At 45.3% G+C, this 25648-nt stretch overlaps 1 protein-coding gene across 1 annotated transcript in view; it reads right to left on the reverse strand.

Annotated features, from left to right (window-relative positions):
* Positions 1–4246: 4246 nt before the first annotated feature.
* The window catches only part of LOC146833859 (regulator of G protein signaling protein-like), a 102646-nt gene continuing 81244 nt past the window's right edge, over positions 4247–25648 (reverse strand). The window contains exon 7 of the mRNA XM_085599922.1: positions 4247–4336. Within this exon, the coding sequence (XP_085456048.1) occupies positions 4247–4336 (90 nt within the window). The remainder of the gene's footprint in view (positions 4337–25648) is intronic.

A 25648-nucleotide genomic window follows, 5' to 3' on the forward strand; every position in this document is an offset into this window, starting at 1 on the left:
GAATCACAGCAGGACAGCAGGACTGCAGGCCTACCCTCTCCTGCATAATAACTATGTATAAGGGTAATTCCTTCCGTCATCCCTGTCCGACATGACACAGCAAGGTATATCCCTAGGGGTTACCACTTTGGGTATATATACATCATCTTTTGCTAAGATAAGATAGGCAGAGGAGAAAAGGACTTCCATGCCGACACACTGACGCGAGATGCTGAGGCTCCTGCATGCAGACACTCCAGCTCACATTGGTCTGACATCCCTTGTGGGGTGTTCATCTCGAAACCAAGACGGGATCCCCCATTCTCTCACTTCAGGTAATGGGGTTGACGTTATCCTAGAGGGATTCTTGGCTTTACACCACATGCATGCTAGGTACACTCAGGTACATCTAGTTAGGGACACATCGTAGGAGTACGCATTTATTACAGTCCTGTATTTTATATACTTGCCTGTATTTATTGTTTTAACACAATGGTAGAAATCTACCATCCTTTTACTCCACTTGTGCTTATAATCATTTATATCTGTTACTGTCTAATGGTTGTTTCAGCACACCTATTTTACTCTAGAATGACGCTGGTTTAATAGATGCTTATTGAAAAACGTCCTCACCGTTTATTCTGTGTATTTCTCTGAGACAAAGTGAGCACGAGTGACTGAGCGAAAATTAGTACACTGTTTCCACGATCCCTGATCGGATAGGGCTGTGATGTTCAATAGTTGTCAGGAACTATTTTCTCTTTGTTAAGAGGGGTTTCTAGTGGCGCTGTGAGCTAGCTGGTATACAGGCCAACATATTCAGTAGGGGTTTCTAGATCCAGTTTGACTCCAATCATACAGTATATGTTGTCTGAAAGTGCAGATCCTATATAGGTTTATAGGAACTACATGATAGGCACCGCAAACGGTGATTTGGTACTTATTTAACAGTCAAATCTGAGTAGTTCAGTCGTGCTATTCTCAGAGACACCTATTTACATTTTCTTCAGAGATTTCTGGAGTAGGAAGGGAATTATCCGCAATAGCTGACTAGGCATATTCTATGTATTGGCTGTAGGTTTATCAAGCTTAAAGGACAAACATTTCCTATTGTGCATAAAACCTTATCTCAGTTTCCATGAAACTCTCCCTTAAAGAATTTCGTACTTTTTCAACAATGACAGAAGACAACGCTGTGCCAGCACTGTGCATTTAGTACGGGAAGAAGAGGAAATAAACATTACAGAAAATGTTAGGTATGCCCTTACTCAAAAGCTAACAGACTACGGAGTCACAGGTAGGGGTGGGACAGTAACCTTCGTGATTGAGGCCCACAAATCATATCGAACAGAGGTATTCTATTCATGGGTTAAATTCCCACAAGCAGATGCACAATCAAATACATTTCATTCTTACACTAAAGATGAACCACCAAATGAATACTGTCCGTATGAGGACATTGAAATTCCGCTCACCTACCAGGAGCACATAAACTGGTTTAAAGGCACCCTTACTCATACAAAAGACAAAGCAAGACTAGGTCCACTCGGAAGAGATGGAGCCACTTGGCCAGTCCTTGCAGCTTACAAACAGCATCCAGATATTAACACAATGTCAGTAGCAGATCTACATCTACTTCATAAATAAATATTACAATTTTACAGAAACCTGACACAGTTCGTGACGAAAACACTCACACTTAAGCCAACAAGAGCTACACAAGCTGTATAAATTCAAGGATCTACAACTGAAATTACACCACAAACGCTATACGCAGTTATGGGTAAAATGCCCACTAAACGTGAGCAAATGCCATTCTGGATAGCTCAAAAAATAACACAGCTCAAGGCATTATTTGCACACCCGGGCCTTCAAGAAAAACATAGACTGCTAACAATCTGCTTGCCAATGGGGATAGCTACCCAGATAGAGGACTGTACCACTTGGGGTACAGTTTTCGCTGCCATATATACCAGAACACATGGTATCCCATCATTAGCAGTAATACCAGACCTATTAAGACAAATACAAACTGAGTATGGAGCAGAACCTGCTCTGAACTAAAGGATGAAATTATTAGGTAATTTTGCCCAGATATCAGCTATAAACTTAGCCAAAATAGAAGGGGAGGCGGCGGCAGTGGCTATACGCCAACGGCTGAGGGATTTCACTCCTTTATGAACGTAAATTACCTAAAATTATCACAGACACCTTTGCTGAATTAGGTAGAGGCAGTTTGGGAGCTAGAGCAACAAGACCTCAACTCATGGGTGGTCCTGAAAAGGATTACACCAAGCAAGCACCTGATTCTTCAAAGAAGAAATGGGATGATAACAATAAAACCCCCAAAATTAGAGAAAATATCTATCTAGGAGTGGGTCTCCTCAACAGGAGCCCTCCGAAAGAAAATCCAACCTTAGGAATAGAGATAACATTAAAAAAACCTGACAGGTATCAGGATACTGATACACGTTCCTCTTGTTCCTTTCAGGGTTCACCACGGAACTCCGAGAGAGAAGGACGGTCAGAACTCAGACAAGAAGAGCATACAAAGTCCAGAAATACGCCACTCGCTTCAAGCTAACCTTCTAAAAAAGAAGACAAGGCACAATCTAAACCTCAATTTAAAAAGAAGAAAGTAGCAGGTCTCAAAGTTAGACATGCCCAGAATTCTGAGAACTCAACTTCTGAACGGAGAATGGGCTCTGACGATGTTAGACAGCACAGCAGAAGTAACAATAGCTCACCAGAACCTAATGGAATTTCTGGTGACAGCGGAATTGAATGAGCACTTCACAGTGGAAACACCTGATACAAGTGTAAGCGTCCCACATAGGTTACATGAGAAAGCACTCCAAATGGAGGGGGACAAACCCAGAAACGTTAAAGGTCTCTTTTGGGAGAACTTGACTTATGGCTATGACATACTTTTAGCTGAAAAGATTGGCCGCCTGAAATTGTGATGGATTGCCCAAAGGGAGAAATTGTAATTTTACCAGCTTTTTTTAACTATGTTTCAATTTACCTTAAACACACATAAGCGCGGGAGTGGATGGTAGCCCTTGATCCAGCACTTTATCGCGATCATGTTGGGTGGGATGCTGAGTCACCACACCATGTAATCCCAGTAAAAACTACTCCAGTTCCACAGAGACAGTACTCACTAAAAGAAGAAGTGAAAAAACTGGTCAGGGAGATCTTAGATCAACTTGAATACCAGGGTGTACTAGAACCTTGCACCTCTGCAATGAATAATCCTTTGTTTCCCTAATGAAACCTGACAATTCATACCATCTAGTTTTAGACTACTGACATCTGAACTCATGCCTAAAAACACTTGCAGTACAGAATGCACACAGTGCCACATTAATGAATAACATTGTGCGAAAAAATACAAAACAACACTAGATATCTCAAATGGATTCTTCTGCCAAATTATAGCACCTGAAAGCAGGTATCTAACAGCATTCTCAGCGCTAGGTTCCCAGTGTCAATTTTGTCAACTCCACCAAGGGTATAAGAATAGCCCAGGGTTGTTCAGCGCTAGGGTTACAGAATTACTTCAGAATTTGGATGAAGATGCATTGTCCTATGTAGATGATATTTATCTGATCACTTGACCAGGGTGAGCACCATCATTTTGGTGTTTGCCTCTGAGGGCTACAAATTCAACTTTAAAAAATCGAAAATAGCCCACCTCAATGTCTTATTTTTAGGATACGAGCTTTCAAGTGAAGGAAAAAGCCTGACAGCTAACTTTTCCGAAAAGTGTGCGCTGCTCCAACCACCTAAATCTTTGAAGAATTTACAATCCATATTGGGATTTTTACATTTTGGCAGAACATGCATTTTGGACTACGCAGAAAGAGTAAAACCTTTCTACGACTTCATAAGACCAGATTTCTCAGTTAGGTATTGACCACAGTAACACACAAATATCCTTTGTTCCCTATGAGCTGACATGATAGCTTCAAAACACTTGCAAACATGCGTAAATGTATGTAATCCGGTGAGCCGCATTATAGCGGGTCAATGTGGGTACACCTACGTAACCTTCAATGAAGGCGAAACAGTGCCCATAGCTTACAAATCACATTTGTACACAAACGCTGAAATGCGCTTTGCTTCTACAGAGAAAATACTGACAGCAGTTCAGAGTGCTGTAGTAAGAGAAAGAGCACTGGCTCAGGGGAAACAAATAATTGTCGTAACTTCGGTACCAGCCTTAGAGGCTGCTACAAAAGCAAGCATCTCTAATGTAAAAGCCTTATGTCCAAGATGGATACAACGGGCTAATTTTCTCACTGCAACGGATGAAGAATACAGATATGACCCAAGAATAAAAACACAAGCATTCCTGCAATATGAACAAGAATATCCTGTATCAAATGAAATTATGCCTTTAGATCAGTATGAATACATTATTTACACAACGGATCTGCTCAGCCGGCTGTAGGAAGTAAACAGCAATACAGCACAGCTTGTGCGATTGTAAAATGTTGTATGTGGGATGGCAAGTTCCCTCCTAGCGATACGAAGACACAGTCTCTAGGAGATTGCACGGCTCAGCTGGCAGAACTAAAAGCCCTATTACTGGCACTTATAAAAACGGATCGGGAATTCCCCACACTGATTTAGTGTTTCTTTTTATTGTGTTCAGTCAAACAACGAATAGCAATTGGTGGCACAATTAAATTAAACATAAAAAGCTTTGGGAGCAGGTAGCTGAGTTGAAAGATGAACTACCAAGAGCTCGCGCGATACACACGCTGAGTCATCAACGTGATGGCATTCACGTTGAAGGGAATTCATTGGCTGATGAAGCCGCAAAGGGGGCAGTACGAACTGCTGCCATAGCTGCAATCACTCGTTCTAAACCGAGAATAGACAGACAGATAATGTTAGCTGTCATTGTTTCACGCTAAAACAGGCACAGCCTTACCATAAGGTTTTCCACTGAAGTACTCCTACAAGTTAGATGCAAACAACATTCCGTATGCCCAGATTCCTGGAGTGGGAGATAGAGTAATACCAAACATGGATCGCAGATTGGGGTTAATACTAGCTGCACACGAGGGTCTAGGTTCTGCACACACACGAATTACTGCAACAGTTTCATTATTGAAACAGCGCTATTGGTGGCCTGGTTTAAAAAAACAGATGAAGAATTTTGTCTTGAAATGCGACATCCGTCAGCAGATGAAGGGTTCCACCGTAGCACGCCCAGCGCAGACACCTGTACTAATATCAGACAGACCACTAGCGTGTGTCTTTCTGGACCACTGCGGCCCCCTACACTCAGATGGGGCTACAAGTATACCTTGGTGGCAGTGGATTCATGCTCAAGATTCCTATGGGTATTGTCTCACCGCTCGGCTGACGCTCGAACTGTTATTAAAGATTTGCAAGTCTTCAAAGGGACATACGCAGTTGGCACCTTACATTCTGAACATGGCCCCGCGTTTAGCTCTAGGGCTTACAAGGAAGCCATGGAAGGTTTGGGTGTAGCATTGCCGTACTCCTCTCGGTACCGTCCCAAGGGAAATTTGGTTGTGGAGAGGAAAAACCGGGACTTAAAGCAGTATTTAAAAGCAAGAGTATTAGGTTCAGGTGGTAATTGGGTCAGTCACCTATATGAGGTACAGCGTGCCCTCAATAACATGCCAAGAAGTTCTCTAGGGGGTGTCACTCCTTATGAAGTCCTATTTGGGGCGAGAATGTGGATACCTGATATCGATTGTGAAGGCACAGTGGCAGGTGAAAAACCATTTGACATCAATAAACCTTTGGCTGTTTTACAGGATCTAAATGAATCCAGAGCACTACTAAGCAACGTGCAAGTAAAATGGACCGCCACTGGGGAAGGCAAATCAGTCACGGCAAGGCCTGTCTGGGTCCCAAAAGTCAGGAATCTGGTTAGAGAAAAGATCGAGAACAAAAAGGAATTTGAGCCATCATACAGAAAGCCTGTACCTGTTCTCTCTATCGAAGTAACAAGAACTGTACTTCTTCTGCCGCTTGCCGGCAAAAAAGAAAACAGATTAATCTCCATTGATCTGATCAAACCACACTATATGGCCGATACTGAATAGTAGGCCTTGTGGGCTCCTGGGTAGCCGATGATCTCCTCTCGCTACCATACAGGAAGTTCAGACAGACAGACTCATATCATTCGAAGAGTCACCAATTTGAAGTGATGGAATCCCCAACATTGAAATGGAACTCGTTCCTCTGGAAACAGAACTTCACACAACAAATGAAAGACAAATATCAATTCGACTTAACACAGATGTCTACATCAATATGCCTCAACAAGAGACACTTGCCGGTTCTACACAACCTGCCAAGCTACCAAAGATTGATCGAACTGCATCTGGCTACTTCATCGATTTTGATACCTTTTCTCTTGATCCCACTGAACCTGAGACAACCCCAGTCCCTGGTTCTCGTAAGCAACACATTTGTGAATTGTACACTTTTCTGAAAAAGACTTATTTAGTATCACCTTGGCTCCAGTTCTGGATCATAACTGGAATATAGTTTTTTTCTGTTCTGGATTGGCCTAGTAACTGGCTTTTGCTTGTGAATGGAAAATATTGAATATGCTACTTACCAGTATGCATCTGTTCTTGGCATGTAGGGCTGCTGACATTCATATCTGTGCATAGATCGCCGCCTAGTGTTGGGTCCGGATGTTTGCACGTTGTTGTCCTGGAAGAGTCTTCGAAGTATCCTGGGATAGGTGACTCCTCCCCTGGACTACAGTGCGCATGGGCATCCTCTCCATCCTCAGATTGTTTTTCGCCATTGTGGCAGTGATGGAGTAGATACAGAAAGTGATGACCATGCTTACAGTAATTCTGAGAGCTGCAGCTGCTACAGGCGCCGGGGAGGAGGGAGGGCGATATGAATGTCAGCAGCCCTACATGCCAAGAACAGATGCATACTGGTAAGTAGCATATTCAGTTCGAGGCATGTGGGCTGCTGAATTCATATCTGTGCATAGAATACATAGCAGTACCTCTTATTAGCGGCGGCTACCAGTGCCAGCTGCAGCGGTCTGAAAAAGAGTTTTGAGAACAGCCTGTCCTACAGCTGCCTGCTGTTTTGATTGCACATCTACACAATAGTGTTTGGTAAATGTGTGTGTAGTGGACCAGGTGGCTGCTCTACATATCTCATGCAAAGGGATGTTTCCCAGGAAAGCCATGGAGGCCCCTAACTTACGTGTTGAGTGGGCTCGTGGGGGAATCGTTAATGTGCGTTTAGCCTTTTGATAGCAAATTTGAATACATTTAACGATCCATCTGGCTATACCTGCTTTGGAGATAGCGTTACCTTTGTGGTGTGGGGCAAAGGCAACGAAAAGTTGTTTAGTCTTCCTAAAGATCTTAGTCCTGTCGATATAGTACATGAGGGCTCTCTTCACATCTAGTGTATGGAGTGCTCTTTCTGCGACAGTTTGTGGGTTTTGAAAGAAAACAGGCAGTTCAATAGTTTGATTCATGTGGAACTGCGATATCACCTTGGGCATGAATTTGGGGTTGGTACGTAGTACGACCCTGTTGGCGTGAACCTGTATGAATGGCTCTTGAACGGTTAGTGCCTGGAGTTCACTAACTCTTCTTAAAGAAGTGATCGCTACTAGGAAAGCTACTTTCCAGGTAAGGAATTGAATCTCGCATGAGTGTAGAGGTTCAAAGGGTGGACCCATCAGGTGTGTGAGGACCAAGTTGAGGTTCCACATCGGAGCCGGTGGGTGGCTTGGAGGAATTACTCGTTTGAGTCCTTCCAGGAATGCTTTGATGGCAGGCACTCTGAATAAAGAGAGGTGCTGCCTGTTCTGGAGATAGGCTGATATTGCGGTCAAATGGACACGTATAGAGGTGTACGCCAGATTGCATCGGTATAGGTGTAAGAGGTAACAAATTATGTTTTGGATGGATGCGTCTAGCGGGTTAATGTCATTATTATTGCAATAAATGACGAACCTTTTCCATTTGGCTGCATAGCAAGCTCTGGTAGTGGGTCTTCTAGCTTCCTTAATGATGTCCATACAGTCAGGTGGCAGGTTTAGGTAGCCAAACTCTAGGACTTCAGGAGCCAGATTGCCAGGTTCAGCTGTTGCGGATCTGGGTGCTGAATCTCTCCATGGTTCTGCGTCAAATGCGCGGGTTTGATCCGCAGCCTTTGATGCGGCACCACGGAAAGTTCGAGAAAGTGGTGTACCATGGCTGGCGTGCCCACGTTGGAGCAACCAGGACGAGTGTCAGTGAGTGTTGTCTGAGTTTGCGAGCCACCAGTGGTATCAACGGTGCTGGGGGAAAAGCGTACGCAAATCTGCCGGACCAGTTCATCCATATCGCATTGCCCTGCGACTGTGGATGTGGGAACCTGGCGGCAAAGCTTTGGCATTTTGCGTTTTCGCTTGTGGCGAATAGGTCTATCTCTGGATGACCCCATTGCTGGAAGTACGGTTGGAGTACTGATGGGTGTAACTCCCACTCGTGCATCTGGTGGCTGTGTCTGCTGAGCAGATCCGCCATCTGGTTGTCCTTGCCGGGGAGGTGTTCCGCCATGAGGAACATGTTCTTCTGAATGGCCCACTTCCACATGCTCTGAGCCAGATGAGACAACTGTGGAGAGTGTGTTCCTCCCTGCTTCTGTATGTAGTACATGGCGGTCATGTTGTCCGTCCGGATCAACACGACTTTGTTGCACAAGTGTACTTTGAATGCTTTCATAGCCAGGAAGATTGCCATCAGTTCTAGAAGGTTGATGTGCATCTTCTTTTGTTGTGTTGTCCATAGTCCCTGCACTGTGTAGTTGAGTACATGAGCTCCCCATCCCTGGAGAGACGCGTCCGCTGTCAGTATTATCTGTGGAACAGGCTCTTGGAACGGTCGGCCCTTGCAAAGGTTTTGTGGATTCCACCAATGCAGAGAGTTGTATGCCCGACCGCTCACCAACACTAGGTCTTTTAGTTGTCCGTGAGCCTGATTCCATTGACGTGCTAAGCACTCCTGAAGCGGGCGCATATGTAGTCTCGCGTGTGGGACTATGAAAATGCAGGAGGCCATCATGCCTATCAACTGCATGAACACTCGCGCGGGAAGGGAGTGTTGTGGTTTGAACTTGGAAATCAGCATTTGCATGCTGTTGATTCTCACTAAATTTGGCTGAGCTGTGGCCGCCAGAGTGTCTATGGTCGCACCTAGGTACTGTTGTACGTGTGTGGGTTGGAGATGTGATTTCGGGTAATTTAGTGAGAACCCCAGACTGTGAAGGAGGTGAATGGTGCGGGACATGTGGCTGGCACATTGCTGGGCTGACTTTGCTTGAACAAGCCAGTCGTCCAGGTAAGGGTAGACGTGTATGTGCTGCCTCCGTAGATGTGCAGCCACAGTAGCTAGGCACTTTGTGAAAACTCTGGGTGCTGTTGTCACGCCGAAGGGAAGGACTTTGAACTGGTAGTGCTGCCCTTGAACAGTGAACCTGAGGTATTTTCTGTGTGAGGGGTGAATGGGTATGTGGAAATACGCATCTTTGAGGTCCAGTGTGGCCAGGAAGTCTCCCTGCTTGAGCAGCGGGAGGACTTGCTGTAGGGTGAGCATGTGGAAATGCTCGGAGAGAATGTAGCGGTTGAGGGGTCTCAGGTCTAGTATAGGTCTGAGTGACCCGTCCTTTTTCGGTATTAAAAAGTACAGGGAGTACACCCCCTTACCTTGCTCGTGGACGGGTATGACCTCTATTGCGCCTTTTAGTAGCATACTTAGCACTTCCTGCTGTAAGAGCGTTAAGTGCTCTGAGGACATAGGACGGTGCTTTGGAGGTATTGTGGGTGGAGTTGAGGTTAATTCTAGGCAGTAACCGTGTTTGACAATATCTTTGACCCACCTGTCCGTGGTGATGGAGTCCCACGTGGACAGGAACCTTTGTAGCCTTCCCCCGACAGGTGTTATGTGGTCGGGAGGAAGGGAGAGGGCGTCACTGTTTGTTCTTGGGGGAGGACCTGGTGTTGCCGTATCCGCGTCCTCTGCCCTTTGTGCTTGAGCCACGATATCCACCCCGGGTGTTTTTATCGTAGGAACTTTGTGTGTTTCCCTTGTTGTAGGTTTGCTGTGACCCCTGTCCTCTACCTGCTCCTCTATTTCCGGGGCGACGAAAGGAGCCGCTCCGAAAGGACTGCGTTTGGAGAGCCCCCATGGACTTCGCAGTGTCTGTGTCCTTTTTTATTTTCTCTAGGGTGGTGTCAACCTCTGGCCCGAATAAGTAGTCGGGGTTGACAGGCTGGTTGAGGATGTTATTTTGTACCTCAGGTTTGAATCCGGAGTTTCGTAACCAGGCGTGTCGTCGCAACATGACGCTAGTGTTTATGGCTCTGGCAGCTGTATCTGCGGCATCCAGTGCACACTTAATGGATGCGTTTGTGAGGAGTTGTCCCTCCCTGATGAGGATCTCTGCTCCCTCTTTGAATTGGTCAGGGAGATGTTGGAGTAATGTTTCTAATGTGTCATAGTGTGCTCGATCGTAGCGAGCGAGGAGCGCCTGAGTATTGGCAATACGCCATATGTTAGCTGCTTGGGCCGCAACCTGTTTGCCGGAGGTCTCTAGCACCTTGGACTCTTTGTCCGGGGGAGGAGCATCCCCTGTTGTTTGCGAGTGTGCCCGTTTGCGAGCATTCGCAACTACTATGGAATCCAGAGGTAACTGGCCTCTAATGGAGGTAGGGTCCCCAGGCGCCGACCTGTATTTCTTGTCGATCCTGGGGTTTATTACTCTTGCCCTGGTGGGTTCTTTGAAGATGTCCTTTGCTGGTTTGAGGACACCTTTCAACATGGGTAGAGTTTTTATATTCCTTTCTGAGGATGCGAAAGTATCCATGAGAAAGTCGTCCTCGACGGTGTCAGAGTGGAGTTGCACACCATGATTGGCCGCAGCACGTTCAATGAGGGCGTTGAATGCGGCAGTGTCCTCTGTGGGAGATGTTTTCGCTCCATATAGTTGCGGGTCCTGTGTATCCATAGGTGCACCCGGGTCTACAGGGTCATCCCAAGCTTGGTCAGGGTCCTGTTGGCCTTCAGGGTCCATCTCTCCGGGGTAGGGGACGTGGTCACTTATGTAGTCCTCCAAAACGTCCGTTTCGGAGTGTGTGGGAGAGAAGGACTGTGGATCTTGGTAAGAGGAATGGAGAGGTTCGTAAAGAACTGGTTCCAAAGCCACTGGCAGCTTTTTCTTAAGCGGGATCCGGTAGGAGTCCAAAGCTGGCTCGGAGGTTATTCTCCTCTTGTGGAGCATCATTCTGCCGGTGTCGGCGTCGATGATGTGTGATGGTGACGTCTCTGCAGGAGAGCGTTCAGCAGGCGTGATCGTGGTGTGGGTGACACGTGTTCTGATTTGGAACAGTTTTGGGGCCGTGGACGGCGGTAGGCCAAAAGTGATGTTGGCCGGTGCCGGAGAGGCTGTTGGAGCTTTGATCGGCTCGGAGCCTGACGTGTCCTGGAGGACTGCCTTGTGTTTGATGCGTTGCAAGGACGCAGCAATTGGCCGCACCTGGAGCGCCATCGGTTCTTTGGCGCCGACCGGTTCTGTAGAGGCGGGCGTGGACTTCTTCGGCGCCACTGGGTCATCGAGTCGAGGAGCGGTAGTAGCCGTCGACGCCGTCGATGATTGTGCCTTTGGTGGTGCTGTCGAAGCGGTGTGAGACGTAGCAGCCAGTTTGACCTTTGTGGCCGGAGCCGATTGTTTCGGTGCCGGGAGCCGGGTAGGTTTGGCGGCACCGAAGGTCTTTTTCCGTGTGTCGGCGCCGACGTCGGCTGCTGCAAGCTCGGCACTGAAGTCTCGTTTCGTGCGGTCGGTGCCGACGGGTTTGGCTGGCGTCGAAGGTGTGGTGGGCTTCGATCCGACCAGCGTCACTTTTGGTTTCGGTTTTTGATGAACCAATACAGCTTTCGGTTTCGGTTTCGAAGAAGGGAAACCAGCCGTTTTGGGTAGTAATGGCTGCCGCTGAATGTCTGAGGCCGGGACAGAGGGCGGGGCCGAAGAACTGCGGGATAGGTCTTGGGTAAGGCCTGAAGGCGATCCCTCGACCGGAGCCATAGACTGGCGCACTGGGATATCCTCAGTCTGTACGGGTAGGCCTTGCTCGTCACCGGAGCTACTCTCTTCGGCCCCTAAGGCCTCATCGTAGTCTCCTACCTCGGTGTCGGCTTCATCTCTGTGAAAGAGTCGTTCTTCGATGTCTTCCGATCCGGAGTCGTGTTCGGAAGCGGGGCTGGAGGGTAGGTTCTCCACGTCTTCGACATCTTCGTCCTCGGCGCTGAAGATGTTGGTCGGGCCGGTGCCGCTTGCTGCGCTTCGAGTCTCGCTGCTCGTCGATCCCGGAGAGTCTTCTTGGATCGGAATCGGGCACAGGCCATACATGTGGACTCGTCGTGATCCGGTGAAAGGCAATTGTTGCACACCGGGTGGACGTCGACATGGGGATATTTCGCACTGCATACAGGACACCGCTTGAATGGTGTCCTCGATTCCATCGTCGGTGTCGGGTCGATGGTCGGGTAAGATGCGAAAAAGTTGTTCTTGAAGTTAGTAAACTAACAAAGATACTATCGATACCGATCGGGAACAGTACCGACGCGAACTAAAGGCCTTTTGGCCTGGAAAAAGTTTTTCCTAACTTGAGTCAAGATAAGCACATCCGAACCCAATGGCGGAAAAAAACAATCTGAGGATGGAGAGGATGCCCATGCGCACTGTAGTCCAGGGGAGGAGTCACCTATCCCAGGATACTTCGAAGACTCCTCCAGGACAACAACGTGCAAACATCCGGACCCAACACTAGGCGGCGATCTATGCACAGGTATGAATTCAGCAGCCCACATGCCTCGAACCTCCCAGAAACCTCTGCAGTATCGAATGTGAACTTGGTCCTTAAACCTCATACATCATCTCATCGTGAACAAAGAGACTTGTTTTCCATGAACATTACAGCTGTTCCAATTCCTGATGGTATAGTTTGGGACAAAGTTGATTATGATGTATTTGGCCCTACATGAACTTTTAAAAATACCACATTTATTTAAAATTTCTCTTAATGATATAATTACCTCCAGTACATTTTCTGATGACTGGGATTTTAAAACTGTAAATAATATGTTGTCTGATTTAGAAAACTCTTCTGCATTTTCAAACAATGAAATGTTAGAAGACACATCTGACTTTGATAGTAGGTACTGTTACCATCATTATAGTCATCACTTTTTAGACAAATCCAGTATCCCACATAATGTTTTCACATACCACCAATGGAAACATTGCCTGACACCACCGAAAGTTAATTCGAAAACCTTTGCACAGAAATGTTCATATTTTTCAGGGTTAACACTTCTGACCCGACCTCATTTTACTATAAGGTTGCACCTACAACTGCACAGAAAAATATGCTGACTAAAACCAAACAGATTTATTCTGCATCCTTTATTTTCCAACTGTCTCAACAGGGTTTTCACTTATGGAAGCACACAATAGACACAAAATCCATCTGGGGTTCTAAGGAGTGGCAAGTTCAGGGAACAGTAGCACTATTTGGAGCGTGCCTCATTCCACAACAACTGATATTTCTGAATGAGACTGTGCAACAGTCTTGGACTAGCCAAGAGCAAGGATTTGAACATGCCACGGGTTCCAATACCTTCACACATCAATTTTACATCACGTGGATGGCAGTGACGGCCCGTGTAGGGCGTTTTACAGGGGCGATGACGTGGCACAGAGGAGGGGCAGGGTGGGGGGTTGCAAAATGCGGCAAACGTCCGATTTCAGGTAAGTTACAAAAAAATTATTAAAACGAATTTCGTTGCGCGCGCTGCATCGCATTTGGCACGTCCCGGTAAAACGCCGTACACGGGCCGTCACTGGTGGACGGGATAAAATAGATGACATCATGCAGTACAATACATCAGACCCCAATTGGAAGGGATGGTTAGTTTGGCCCACAGACACAAACAGATGTCAATTAAGATTCAGGGGTACAACCGAAGGGTTCAGTATCTATAGGCCAGACCCACGATATGTACAAAGAGAACATCCGGGGGTAGTGACATCATACAGTGTTGGGAAGTGGTGCCTCGATTGGCTAAAAACCTCAACACTGTCCCAGGTGAAACAACACTTATCCTTACTTTCAGATGAAGTGGATTTAGGAGATTTTTTACTAGGTCCCCAAAAGCCATGTCAGAAACTTTTCTATTATGCTGTCTATAATTAAATCTGGCAAATCTCCCAACGAGAAGCTGCGGAGATACTCAGTGAAATATATAGAATTAACCTAGAAAAGGCGTTAGCTGTAGCTGACAATTGTATGACTACATTGACATCCAGGATTTATTCATTGGGCAACATTGTATTTTTTGCTATTGATATACTAGAACAGGACTTGTCCATACTACAGCACGGACAATCTCAACTATGTTCTATTATGGTATTAAGCTGGACGCTGCAATCATTGCACGCTGATTATGTGCCTTGGCAATTTATCAACAGTACGTCCTTATTTTCTGCCTACAATCTAACTGAAAAACAGATTACGATGGCACAAACAGGAGAAAAATATACAATGCTTCGTATTGAAAAACTTGACTAATGACTTTTTACTGTGGCAGAGTCACCACCCCACAGAATGGTTAATTCATGGCCACATACCATTACCCGTCACAACTTTCCAGTTTCATTATTGCCTAGAACAACACCAGGAGGCATATATGAAGCGATGAGTAGGGAATTCATTAAGGAACCTTGGAAATTGCCGTACAGATTTTGATGCAGGAATGGGGACATGGAAGTGTTCCTTAGCAGTACCAACTGCAATAATTCCTTAAGTGTATCTCTCATATGCCAGGATAGCATGCTTCATGGGGCCTGTAATGGTTCAGTTGCTAACTTATCCTGCCTCTTGAAAGGTTCCCCAGCTGCCAGGATTAATCTGGTTTTCGAATTACTTTCAAATGGGAGTTACGTGATGCTGAATGATCAAGGTTGTTGTGGGATGCTCCTGGGCATCGCATATCTTGTCACTGTAGGCTCCAGGGTTACTTGCTGTATGCAAGTATTGTTTGCACCGACCCACAAAATCAGGAAGGCGTCGTTATGGCCTTCATTGAATGTTTCCTTTAAATGGTTTGTTACTCTGAGCCGAATGAAAGCCAAGTTTTCACAGCAAGGTCCTCGGCTGAGATACAGGCACTGATACGAACAAACTGCCTTTTCCATTTTACAGAAATGGTTCAATGTATCTTTAACATGTCTGATACTACGGATATTGTCCACCTATTTAAGACCATAGGTTCTGGACTGTTAAGCACCTTTCAGACAATTCTCAGAGTTGTCCACAACTTTATACACTCGTATTCGGAAGCATTTTTGGAGTGTTTCTGCTGATCCTGTTTCTGATAGCAGGTGTCCGGATTGTCCTTTTTCTGCTACAGAATGGACGTCTCAGTCACCAAGGAGATGGAACGCACGCTCCTGGAGCACCAATACAGTGATCGCATGGTAATCCAACTGGGCACACCTCGTCTTCGAGAACTGAGCAAGTCTTGGTTCTTGTCATTCAGACCAGTCTGGATCGACTGTATTCTGCCTGTCCTCCGATGCCTGTTCTACAGACAAGAATGCGTGTTGGATCTCTGTCTAACACTTCCAACAATTGCGTCACCGGACATTGATGCTTTACTGGACCCAATAAAGGCCAATATTCTGCAGTGTTCTCAGCGTGTCTCAATGTTGATGTCTGCATTCTTAGATCCACCACGAGATGCTTCAGCTCCTGTCGGGAAGGATACCGACTCCCCAACAAGTTCTCAGGCCTTGGATGACACTAGTACATCCCCAACAGCGACTGTGGTAAATACAGAGGAACATCTGTGCTTAATTGACCTGATCTGCGAGGTGTTGCAGGGACCGTAGTCCTCGATTGCAGGCAACAGTGATGTTGCATCTCCCAGCCAGGACACATAAACATTTGGATCTTCGTGTGCTGGGAAAATTTGGCCTTTTTCTAAAACAACTACATTTGGAATTTTAAAACAAAACACTTTTTCTAACAACTGCATGGCTTTCAGTCTCTCATTTTTCGGACTAAATATACAAACTTATTTAGTACAGACTTCTATTGCATGCACTATTTTTCTTTTTTAGCGCTTTTTTTTTTAGAAATTTTGCATTTTTAAGTACTATTTTTAATGGGCTTATGAATAATTACGTATCACGTTTAGCTGTACGTAGAATTGTTAGTATGACATCCAGTCGGATGAGGAGTAGGTGTTATGTTCCAAATAGGTAACCCAATATAGGCTCAGGTAGTCACCTAACCTTTTATCTATATTCTCCCTACCATTGCACTACATAATGGTTCTTAGTACTGACCTTTTACTTAGTTACCGTAATGTCCAAAGATGACATGGGGTTTTCTCCGAAAAGCTTCAGCCTCATTTATTATGCATGAGGATTCTTGGAATCACAGCAGGACAGCAGGACTGCAGGCCTACCCTCTCCTGCATAATAACTATGTATAAGGGTAATTCCTTCCGTCATCCCTGTCCGACATGACACAGCAAGGTATATCCCTAGGGGTTACCACTTTGGGTATATATACATCATCTTTTGCTAAGATAAGATAGGCAGAGGAGAAAAGGACTTCCATGCCGACACACTGACGCGAGATGCTGAGGCTCCTGCATGCAGACACTCCAGCTCACATTGGTCTGACATCCCTTGTGGGGTGTTCATCTCGAAACCAAGACGGGATCCCCCATTCTCTCACTTCAGGTAATGGGGTTGACGTTATCCTAGAGGGATTCTTGGCTTTACACCACATGCATGCTAGGTACACTCAGGTACATCTAGTTAGGGACACATCGTAGGAGTACGCATTTATTACAGTCCTGTATTTTATATACTTGCCTGTATTTATTGTTTTAACACAATGGTCGAAATCTACCATCCTTTTACTCCACTTGTGCTTATAATCATTTATATCTGTTACTGTCTAATGGTTGTTTCAGCACACCTATTTTACTCTAGAATGACGCTGGTTTAATAGATGCTTATTGAAAAACGTCCTCACCATTTATTCTGTGTATTTCTCTGAGACAAAGTGAGCACGAGTGACTGAGCGAAAATTAGTACACTGTTTCCACGATCCCTGATCGGATAGGGCTGTGATGTTCAATAGTTGTCAGGAACTATTTTCTCTTTGTTAAGAGGGGTTTCTAGTGGCGCTGTGAGCTAGCTGGTATACAGGCCAACATATTCAGTAGGGGTTTCTAGATCCAGTTTGACTCCAATCATACAGTATATGTTGTCTGAAAGTGCAGATCCTATATAGGTTTATAGGAACTACATGATAGGCACCGCAAACGGTGATTTGGTACTTATTTAACAGTCAAATCTGAGTAGTTCAGTCGTGCTATTCTCAGAGACACCTATTTACATTTTCTTCAGAGATTTCTGGAGTAGGAAGGGAATTATCCGCAATAGCTGACTAGGCATATTCTATGTATTGGCTGTAGGTTTATCAAGCTTAAAGGACAAACATTTCCTATTGTGCATAAAACCTTATCTCAGTTTCCATGAAACTCTCCCTTAAAGAATTTCGTACTTTTTCAACAATGACAGAAGACAACGCTGTGCCAGCACTGTGCATTTAGTACGGGAAGAAGAGGAAATAAACATTACAGAAAATGTTAGGTATGCCCTTACTCAAAAGCTAACAGACTACGGAGTCACAGGTAGGGGTGGAACAGTAACCTTCGTGATTGAGGCCCACAAATCATATCGAACAGAGGTATTCTATTCATGGGTTAAATTCCCACAAGCAGATGCACAATCAAATACATTTCATTCTTACACTAAAGATGAACCACCAAATGAATACTGTCCGTATGAGGACATTGAAATTCCGCTCACCTACCAGGAGCACATAAACTGGTTTAAAGGCACCCTTACTCATACAAAAGACAAAGCAAGACTAGGTCCACTCGGAAGAGATGGAGCCACTTGGCCAGTCCTTGCAGCTTACAAACAGCATCCAGATATTAACACAATGTCAGTAGCAGATCTACATCTACTTCATAAATAAATAATACAATTTTACAGAAACCTGACACAGTTCGTGACGAGAACACTCACACTTAAGCCAACAAGAGCTACACAAGCTGTATAAATTCAAGGATCTACAACTGAAATTACACCACAAACGCTATACGCAGTTATGGGTAAAATGCCCACTAAACGTGAGCAAATGCCATTCTGGATAGTTCAAAAAATAACACAGCTCAAGGCATTATTTGCACACCCGGGCCTTCAAGAAAAACATAGACTGCTAACAATCTGCTTGCCAATGGGGATAGCTACCCAGATAGAGGACTGTATCACTTGGGGTACAGTTTTCGCTGCCATATATACCAGAACACATGGTATCCCATCATTAGCAGTAATACCAGACCTATTAAGACAAATACAAACTGAGTATGGAGCAGAACCTGCTCTGAACTAAAGGATGAAATTATTAGGTAATTTTGCCCAGATATCAGCTATAAACTTAGCCAAAATAGAAGGGGAGGCAGCGGCAGTGGCTATACGCCAACGGCTGAGGGATTTCACTCCTTTATGAACGTCAATTACCTAAAATTATCACAGACACCTTTGCTGAATTAGGTAGAGGCAGTTTGGGAGCTAGAGCAACAAGACCTCAACTCATGGGTGGTCCTGAAAAGGATTACACCAAGCAAGCACCTGATTCTTCAAAGAAGAAATGGGATGATAACAATAAAACCCCCAAAATTAGAGAAAATATCTATCTAGGAGTGGGTCTCCTCAACAGGAGCCCTCCGAAAGAAAATCCAACCTTAGGAATAGAGATAACATTAAAAAAACCTGACAGGTATCAGGATACTGATACACGTTCCTCTTGTTCCTTTCAGGGTTCACCACGGAACTCCGAGAGAGAAGGACGGTCAGAACTCAGACAAGAAGAGCATACAAAGTCCAGAAATACGCCACTCGCTTCAAGCTAACCTTCTAAAAAAGAAGACAAGGCACAATCTAAACCTCAATTTAAAAAGAAGAAAGTAGCAGGTCTCAAAGTTAGACATGCCCAGAATTCTGAGAACTCAACTTCTGAACGGAGAATGGGCTCTGACGATGTTAGACAGCACAGCAGAAGTAACAATAGCTCACCAGAACCTAATGGAATTTCTGGTGACAGCGGAATTGAATGAGCACTTCACAGTGGAAACACCTGATACAAGTGTAAGCGTCCCACATAGGTTACATGAGATAGCACTCCAAATGGAGGGGGACAAACCCAGAAACGTTAAAGGTCTCTTTTGGGAGAACTTGACTTATGGCTATGACATACTTTTAGCTGAAAAGATTGGCCGCCTGAAATTGTGATGGATTGCCCAAAGGGAGAAATTGTAATTTTACCAGCTTTTTTTAACTATGTTTCAATTTACCTTAAACACACATAAGCGCGGGAGTGGATGGTAGCCCTTGATCCAGCACTTTATCGCGATCATGTTGGGTGGGATGCTGAGTCACCACACCATGTAATCCCAGTAAAAACTACTCCAGTTCCACAGAGACAGTACTCACTAAAAGAAGAAGTGAAAAAACTGGTCAGGGAGATCTTAGATCAACTTGAATACCAGGGTGTACTAGAACCTTGCACCTCTGCAATGAATAATCCTTTGTTTCCCTAATGAAACCTGACAATTCATACCATCTAGTTTTAAACTACTGACATCTGAACTCATGCCTAAAAACACTTGCAGTACAGAATGCACACAGTGCCACATTAATGAATAACATTGTGCGAAAAAATACAAAACAACACTAGATATCTCAAATGGATTCTTCTGCCAAATTATAGCACCTGAAAGCAGGTATCTAACAGCATTCTCAGCGCTAGGTTCCCAGTGTCAATTTTGTCAACTCCACCAAGGGTATAAGAATAGCCCAGGGTTGTTCAGCGCTAGGGTTACAGAATTACTTCAGAATTTGGATGAAGATGCATTGTCCTATGTAGATGATATTTATCTGATCACTTGACCAGGGTGAGCACCATCATTTTGGTGTTTGCCTCTGAGGGCTACAAATTCAACTTTAAAAAATCGAAAATAGCCCACCTCAATGTCTTATTTTTAGGATACGAGCTTTCAAGTGAAGGAAAAAGCCTGACAGCTAACTTTTCCGAAAAGTGTGCGCTGCTCCAACCACCTAAATCTTTGAAGAATTTACAATCCATATTGGGATTTTTACATTTTGGCAGAACATGCATTTTGGACTACGCAGAAAGAGTAAAACCTTTCTACGACTTCATAAGACCAGATTTCTCAGTTAGGTATTGACCACAGTAACACACAAATATCCTTTGTTCCCTATGAGCTGACATGATAGCTTCAAAACACTTGCAGACATGCGTAAATGTATGTAATCCGGTGAGCCGCATTATAGCGGGTCAATGTGGGTACACCTACGTAACCTTCAATGAAGGCGAAACAGTGCCCATAGCTTACAAATCACATTTGTACACAAACGCTGAAATGCGCTTTGCTTCTACAGAGAAAATACTGACAGCAGTTCAGAGTGCTGTAGTAAGAGAAAGAGCACTGGCTCAGGGGAAACAAATAATTGTCGTAACTTCGGTACCAGCCTTAGAGGCTGCTACAAAAGCAAGCATCTCTAATGTAAAAGCCTTATGTCCAAGATGGATACAACGGGCTAATTTTCTCACTGCAACGGATGAAGAATACAGATATGACCCAAGAATAAAAACACAAGCATTCCTGCAATATGAACAAGAATATCCTGTATCAAATGAAATTATGCCTTTAGATCAGTATGAATACATTATTTACACAACGGATCTGCTCAGCCGGCTGTAGGAAGTAAACAGCAATACAGCACAGCTTGTGCGATTGTAAAATGTTGTATGTGGGATGGCAAGTTCCCTCCTAGCGATACGAAGACACAGTCTCTAGGAGACTGCACGGCTCAGCTGGCAGAACTAAAAGCCCTATTACTGGCACTTATAAAAACGGATCGGGAATTCCCCACACTGATTTAGTGTTTCTTTTTATTGTGTTCAGTCAAACAACGAATAGCAATTGGTGGCACAATTAAATTAAACATAAAAAGCTTTGGGAGCAGGTAGCTGAGTTGAAAGATGAACTACCAAGAGCTCGCGCGATACACACGCTGAGTCATCAACGTGATGGCATTCACGTTGAAGGGAATTCATTGGCTGATGAAGCCGCAAAGGGGGCAGTACGAACTGCTGCCATAGCTGCAATCACTCGTTCTAAACCGAGAATAGACAGACAGATAATGTTAGCTGTCATTGTTTCACGCTAAAACAGGCACAGCCTTACCATAAGGTTTTCCACTGAAGTACTCCTACAAGTTAGATGCAAACAACATTCCGTATGCCCAGATTCCTGGAGTGGGAGATAGAGTAATACCAAACATGGATCGTAGATTGGGGTTAATACTAGCTGCACACGAGGGTCTAGGTTCTGCACACACACGAATTACTGCAACAGTTTCATTATTGAAACAGCGCTATTGGTGGCCTGGTTTAACAAAACAGATGAAGAATTTTGTCTTGAAATGCGACATCCGTCAGCAGATGAAGGGTTCCACCGTAGCACGCCCAGCGCAGACACCTGTACTAATATCAGACAGACCACTAGCGTGTGTCTTTCTGGACCACTGCGGCCCCCTACACTCAGATGGGGCTACAAGTATACCTTGGTGGCAGTGGATTCATGCTCAAGATTCCTATGGGTATTGTCTCACCGCTCGGCTGACGCTCGAACTGTTATTAAAGATTTGCAAGTCTTCAAAGGGACATACGCAGTTGGCACCTTACATTCTGAACATGGCCCCGCGTTTAGCTCTAGGGCTTACAAGGAAGCCATGGAAGGTTTGGGTGTAGCATTGCCGTACTCCTCTCGGTACCGTCCCAAGGGAAATTTGGTTGTGGAGAGGAAAAACCGGGACTTAAAGCAGTATTTAAAAGCAAGAGTATTAGGTTCAGGTGGTAATTGGGTCAGTCACCTATATGAGGTACAGCGTGCCCTCAATAACATGCCAAGAAGTTCTCTAGGGGGTGTCACTCCTTATGAAGTCCTATTTGGGGCGAGAATGTGGATACCTGATATCGATTGTGAAGGCACAGTGGCAGGTGAAAAACCATTTGACATCAATAAACCTTTGGCTGTTTTACAGGATCTAAATGAATCCAGAGCACTACTAAGCAACGTGCAAGTAAAATGGACCGCCACTGGGGAAGGCAAATCAGTCACGGCAAGGCCTGTCTGGGTCCCAAAAGTCGGGAATCTGGTTAGAGAAAAGATCGAGAACAAAAAGGAATTTGAGCCATCATACAGAAAGCCTGTACCTGTTCTCTCTATCGAAGTAACAAGAACTGTACTTCTTCTGCCGCTTGCCGGCAAAAAAGAAAACAGATTAATCTCCATTGATCTGATCAAACCACACTATATGGCCGATACTGAATAGTAGGCCTTGTGGGCTCCTGGGTAGCCGATGATCTCCTCTCGCTACCATACAGGAAGTTCAGACAGACAGACTCATATCATTCGAAGAGTCACCAATTTGAAGTGATGGAATCCCCAACATTGAAATGGAACTCGTTCCTCTGGAAACAGAACTTCACACAACAAATGAAAGACAAATATCAATTCGACTTAACACAGATGTCTACATCAATATGCCTCAACAAGAGACACTTGCCGGTTCTACACAACCTGCCAAGCTACCAAAGATTGATCGAACTGCATCTGGCTACTTCATCGATTTTGATACCTTTTCTCTTGATCCCACTGAACCTGAGACAACCCCAGTCCCTGGTTCTCGTAAGCAACACATTTGTGAATTGTACACTTTTCTGAAAAAGACTTATTTAGTATCACCTTGGCTCCAGTTCTGGATCATAACTGGAATATAGTTTTTTTCTGTTCTGGATTGGCCTAGTAACTGGCTTTTGCTTGTGAATGGAAAATATTGAATATGCTACTTACCAGTATGCATCTGTTCTTGGCATGTAGGGCTGCTGACATTCATATCTGTGCATAGATCGCCGCCTAGTGTTGGGTCCGGATGTTTGCACGTTGTTGTCCTGGAAGAGTCTTCGAAGTATCCTGGGATAGGTGACTCCTCCCCTGGACTACAGTGCGCATGGGCATCCTCTCCATCCTCAGATTGTTTTTCGCCATTGTGGCAGTGATGGAGTAGATACAGAAAGTGATGACCATGCTTACAGTAATTCTGAGAGCTGCAGCTGCTACAGGCGCCGGGGAGGAGGGAGGGCGATATGAATGTCAGCAGCCCTACATGCCAAGAACAGATGCATACTGGTAAGTAGCATATTCAGTTCGAGGCATGTGGGCTGCTGAATTCATATCTGTGCATAGAATACATAGCAGTACCTCCTATTAGCGGCGGCTACCAGTGCCAGCTGCAGCGGTCTGAAAAAGAGTTTTGAGAACAGCCTGTCCTACAGCTGCCTGCTGTTTTGATTGCACATCTACACAATAGTGTTTGGTAAATGTGTGTGTAGTGGACCAGGTGGCTGCTCTACATATCTCATGCAAAGGGATGTTTCCCAGGAAAGCCATGGAGGCCCCTAACTTACGTGTTGAGTGGGCTCGTGGGGGAATCGTTAATGTGCGTTTAGCCTTTTGATAGCAAATTTGAATACATTTAACGATCCATCTGGCTATACCTGCTTTGGAGATAGCGTTACCTTTGTGGTGTGGGGCAAAGGCAACGAAAAGTTGTTTAGTCTTCCTAAAGATCTTAGTCCTGTCGATATAGTACATGAGGGCTCTCTTCACATCTAGTGTATGGAGTGCTCTTTCTGCGACAGTTTGTGGGTTTTGAAAGAAAACAGGCAGTTCAATAGTTTGATTCATGTGGAACTGCAATATCACCTTGGGCATGAATTTGGGGTTGGTACGTAGTACGACCCTGTTGGCGTGAACCTGTATGAATGGCTCTTGAACGGTTAGTGCCTGGAGTTCACTAACTCTTCTTAAAGAAGTGATCGCTACTAGGAAAGCTACTTTCCAGGTAAGGAATTGAATCTCGCATGAGTGTAGAGGTTCAAAGGGTGGACCCATCAGGCGTGTGAGGACCAAGTTGAGGTTCCACATCGGAGCCGGTGGGTGGCTTGTAGGAATTACTCGTTTGAGTCCTTCCAGGAATGCACTCTGAATAAAGAGAGGTGCTGCCTGTTCTGGAGATAGGCTGATATTGCGGTCAAATGGACACGTATAGAGGTGTACGCCAGATTGCATCGGTATAGGTGTAAGAGGTAACAAATTATGTTTTGGATGGATGCGTCTAGCGGGTTAATGTCATTATTATTGCAATAAATGACGAACCTTTTCCATTTGGCTGCATAGCAAGCTCTGGTAGTGGGTCTTCTAGCTTCCTTAATGATGTCCATACAGTCAGGTGGCAGGTTTAGGTAGCCAAACTCTAGGACTTCAGGAGCCAGATTGCCAGGTTCAGCTGTTGCGGATCTGGGTGCTGAATCTCTCCATGGTTCTGCGTCAAATGCGCGGGTTTGATCCGCAGCCTTTGATGCGGCACCACGGAAAGTTCGAGAAAGTGGTGTACCATGGCTGGCGTGCCCACGTTGGAGCAACCAGGACGAGTGTCAGTGAGTGTTGTCTGAGTTTGCGAGCCACCAGCGGTATCAACGGTGCTGGGGGAAAAGCGTACGCAAATCTGCCGGACCAGTTCATCCATATCGCATTGCCCTGCGACTGTGGATGTGGGAACCTGGCGGCAAAGCTTTGGCATTTTGCGTTTTCGCTTGTGGCGAATAGGTCTATCTCTGGATGACCCCATTGCTGGAAGTACGGTTGGAGTACTGATGGGTGTAACTCCCACTCGTGCATCTGGTGGCTGTGTCTGCTGAGCAGATCCGCCATCTGGTTGTCCTTGCCGGGGAGGTGTTCCGCCATGAGGAACATGTTCTTCTGAATGGCCCACTTCCACATGCTCTGAGCCAGATGAGACAACTGTGGAGAGTGTGTTCCTCCCTGCTTCTGTATGTAGTACATGGCGGTCATGTTGTCCGTCCGGATCAACACGACTTTGTTGCACAAGTGTACTTTGAATGCTTTCATAGCCAGGAAGATTGCCATCAGTTCTAGAAGGTTGATGTGCATCTTCTTTTGTTGTGTTGTCCATAGTCCCTGCACTGTGTAGTTGAGTACATGAGCTCCCCATCCCTGGAGAGACGCGTCCGCTGTCAGTATTATCTGTGGAACAGGCTCTTGGAACGGTCGGCCCTTGCAAAGGTTTTGTGGATTCCACCAATGCAGAGAGTTGTATGCCCGACCGCTCACCAACACTAGGTCTTTTAGTTGTCCGTGAGCCTGATTCCATTGACGTGCTAAGCACTCCTGAAGCGGGCGCATATGTAGTCTCGCGTGTGGGACTATGAAAATGCAGGAGGCCATCATGCCTATCAACTGCATGAACACTCGCGCGGGAAGGGAGTGTTGTGGTTTGAACTTGGAAATCAGCATTTGCATGCTGTTGATTCTCACTAAATTTGGCTGAGCTGTGG

This window comes from Triturus cristatus, chromosome 4_2, assembly GCF_964204655.1.
Source record: "Triturus cristatus chromosome 4_2, aTriCri1.1, whole genome shotgun sequence".
Classification (NCBI taxonomy): domain Eukaryota; kingdom Metazoa; phylum Chordata; class Amphibia; order Caudata; family Salamandridae; genus Triturus; species Triturus cristatus.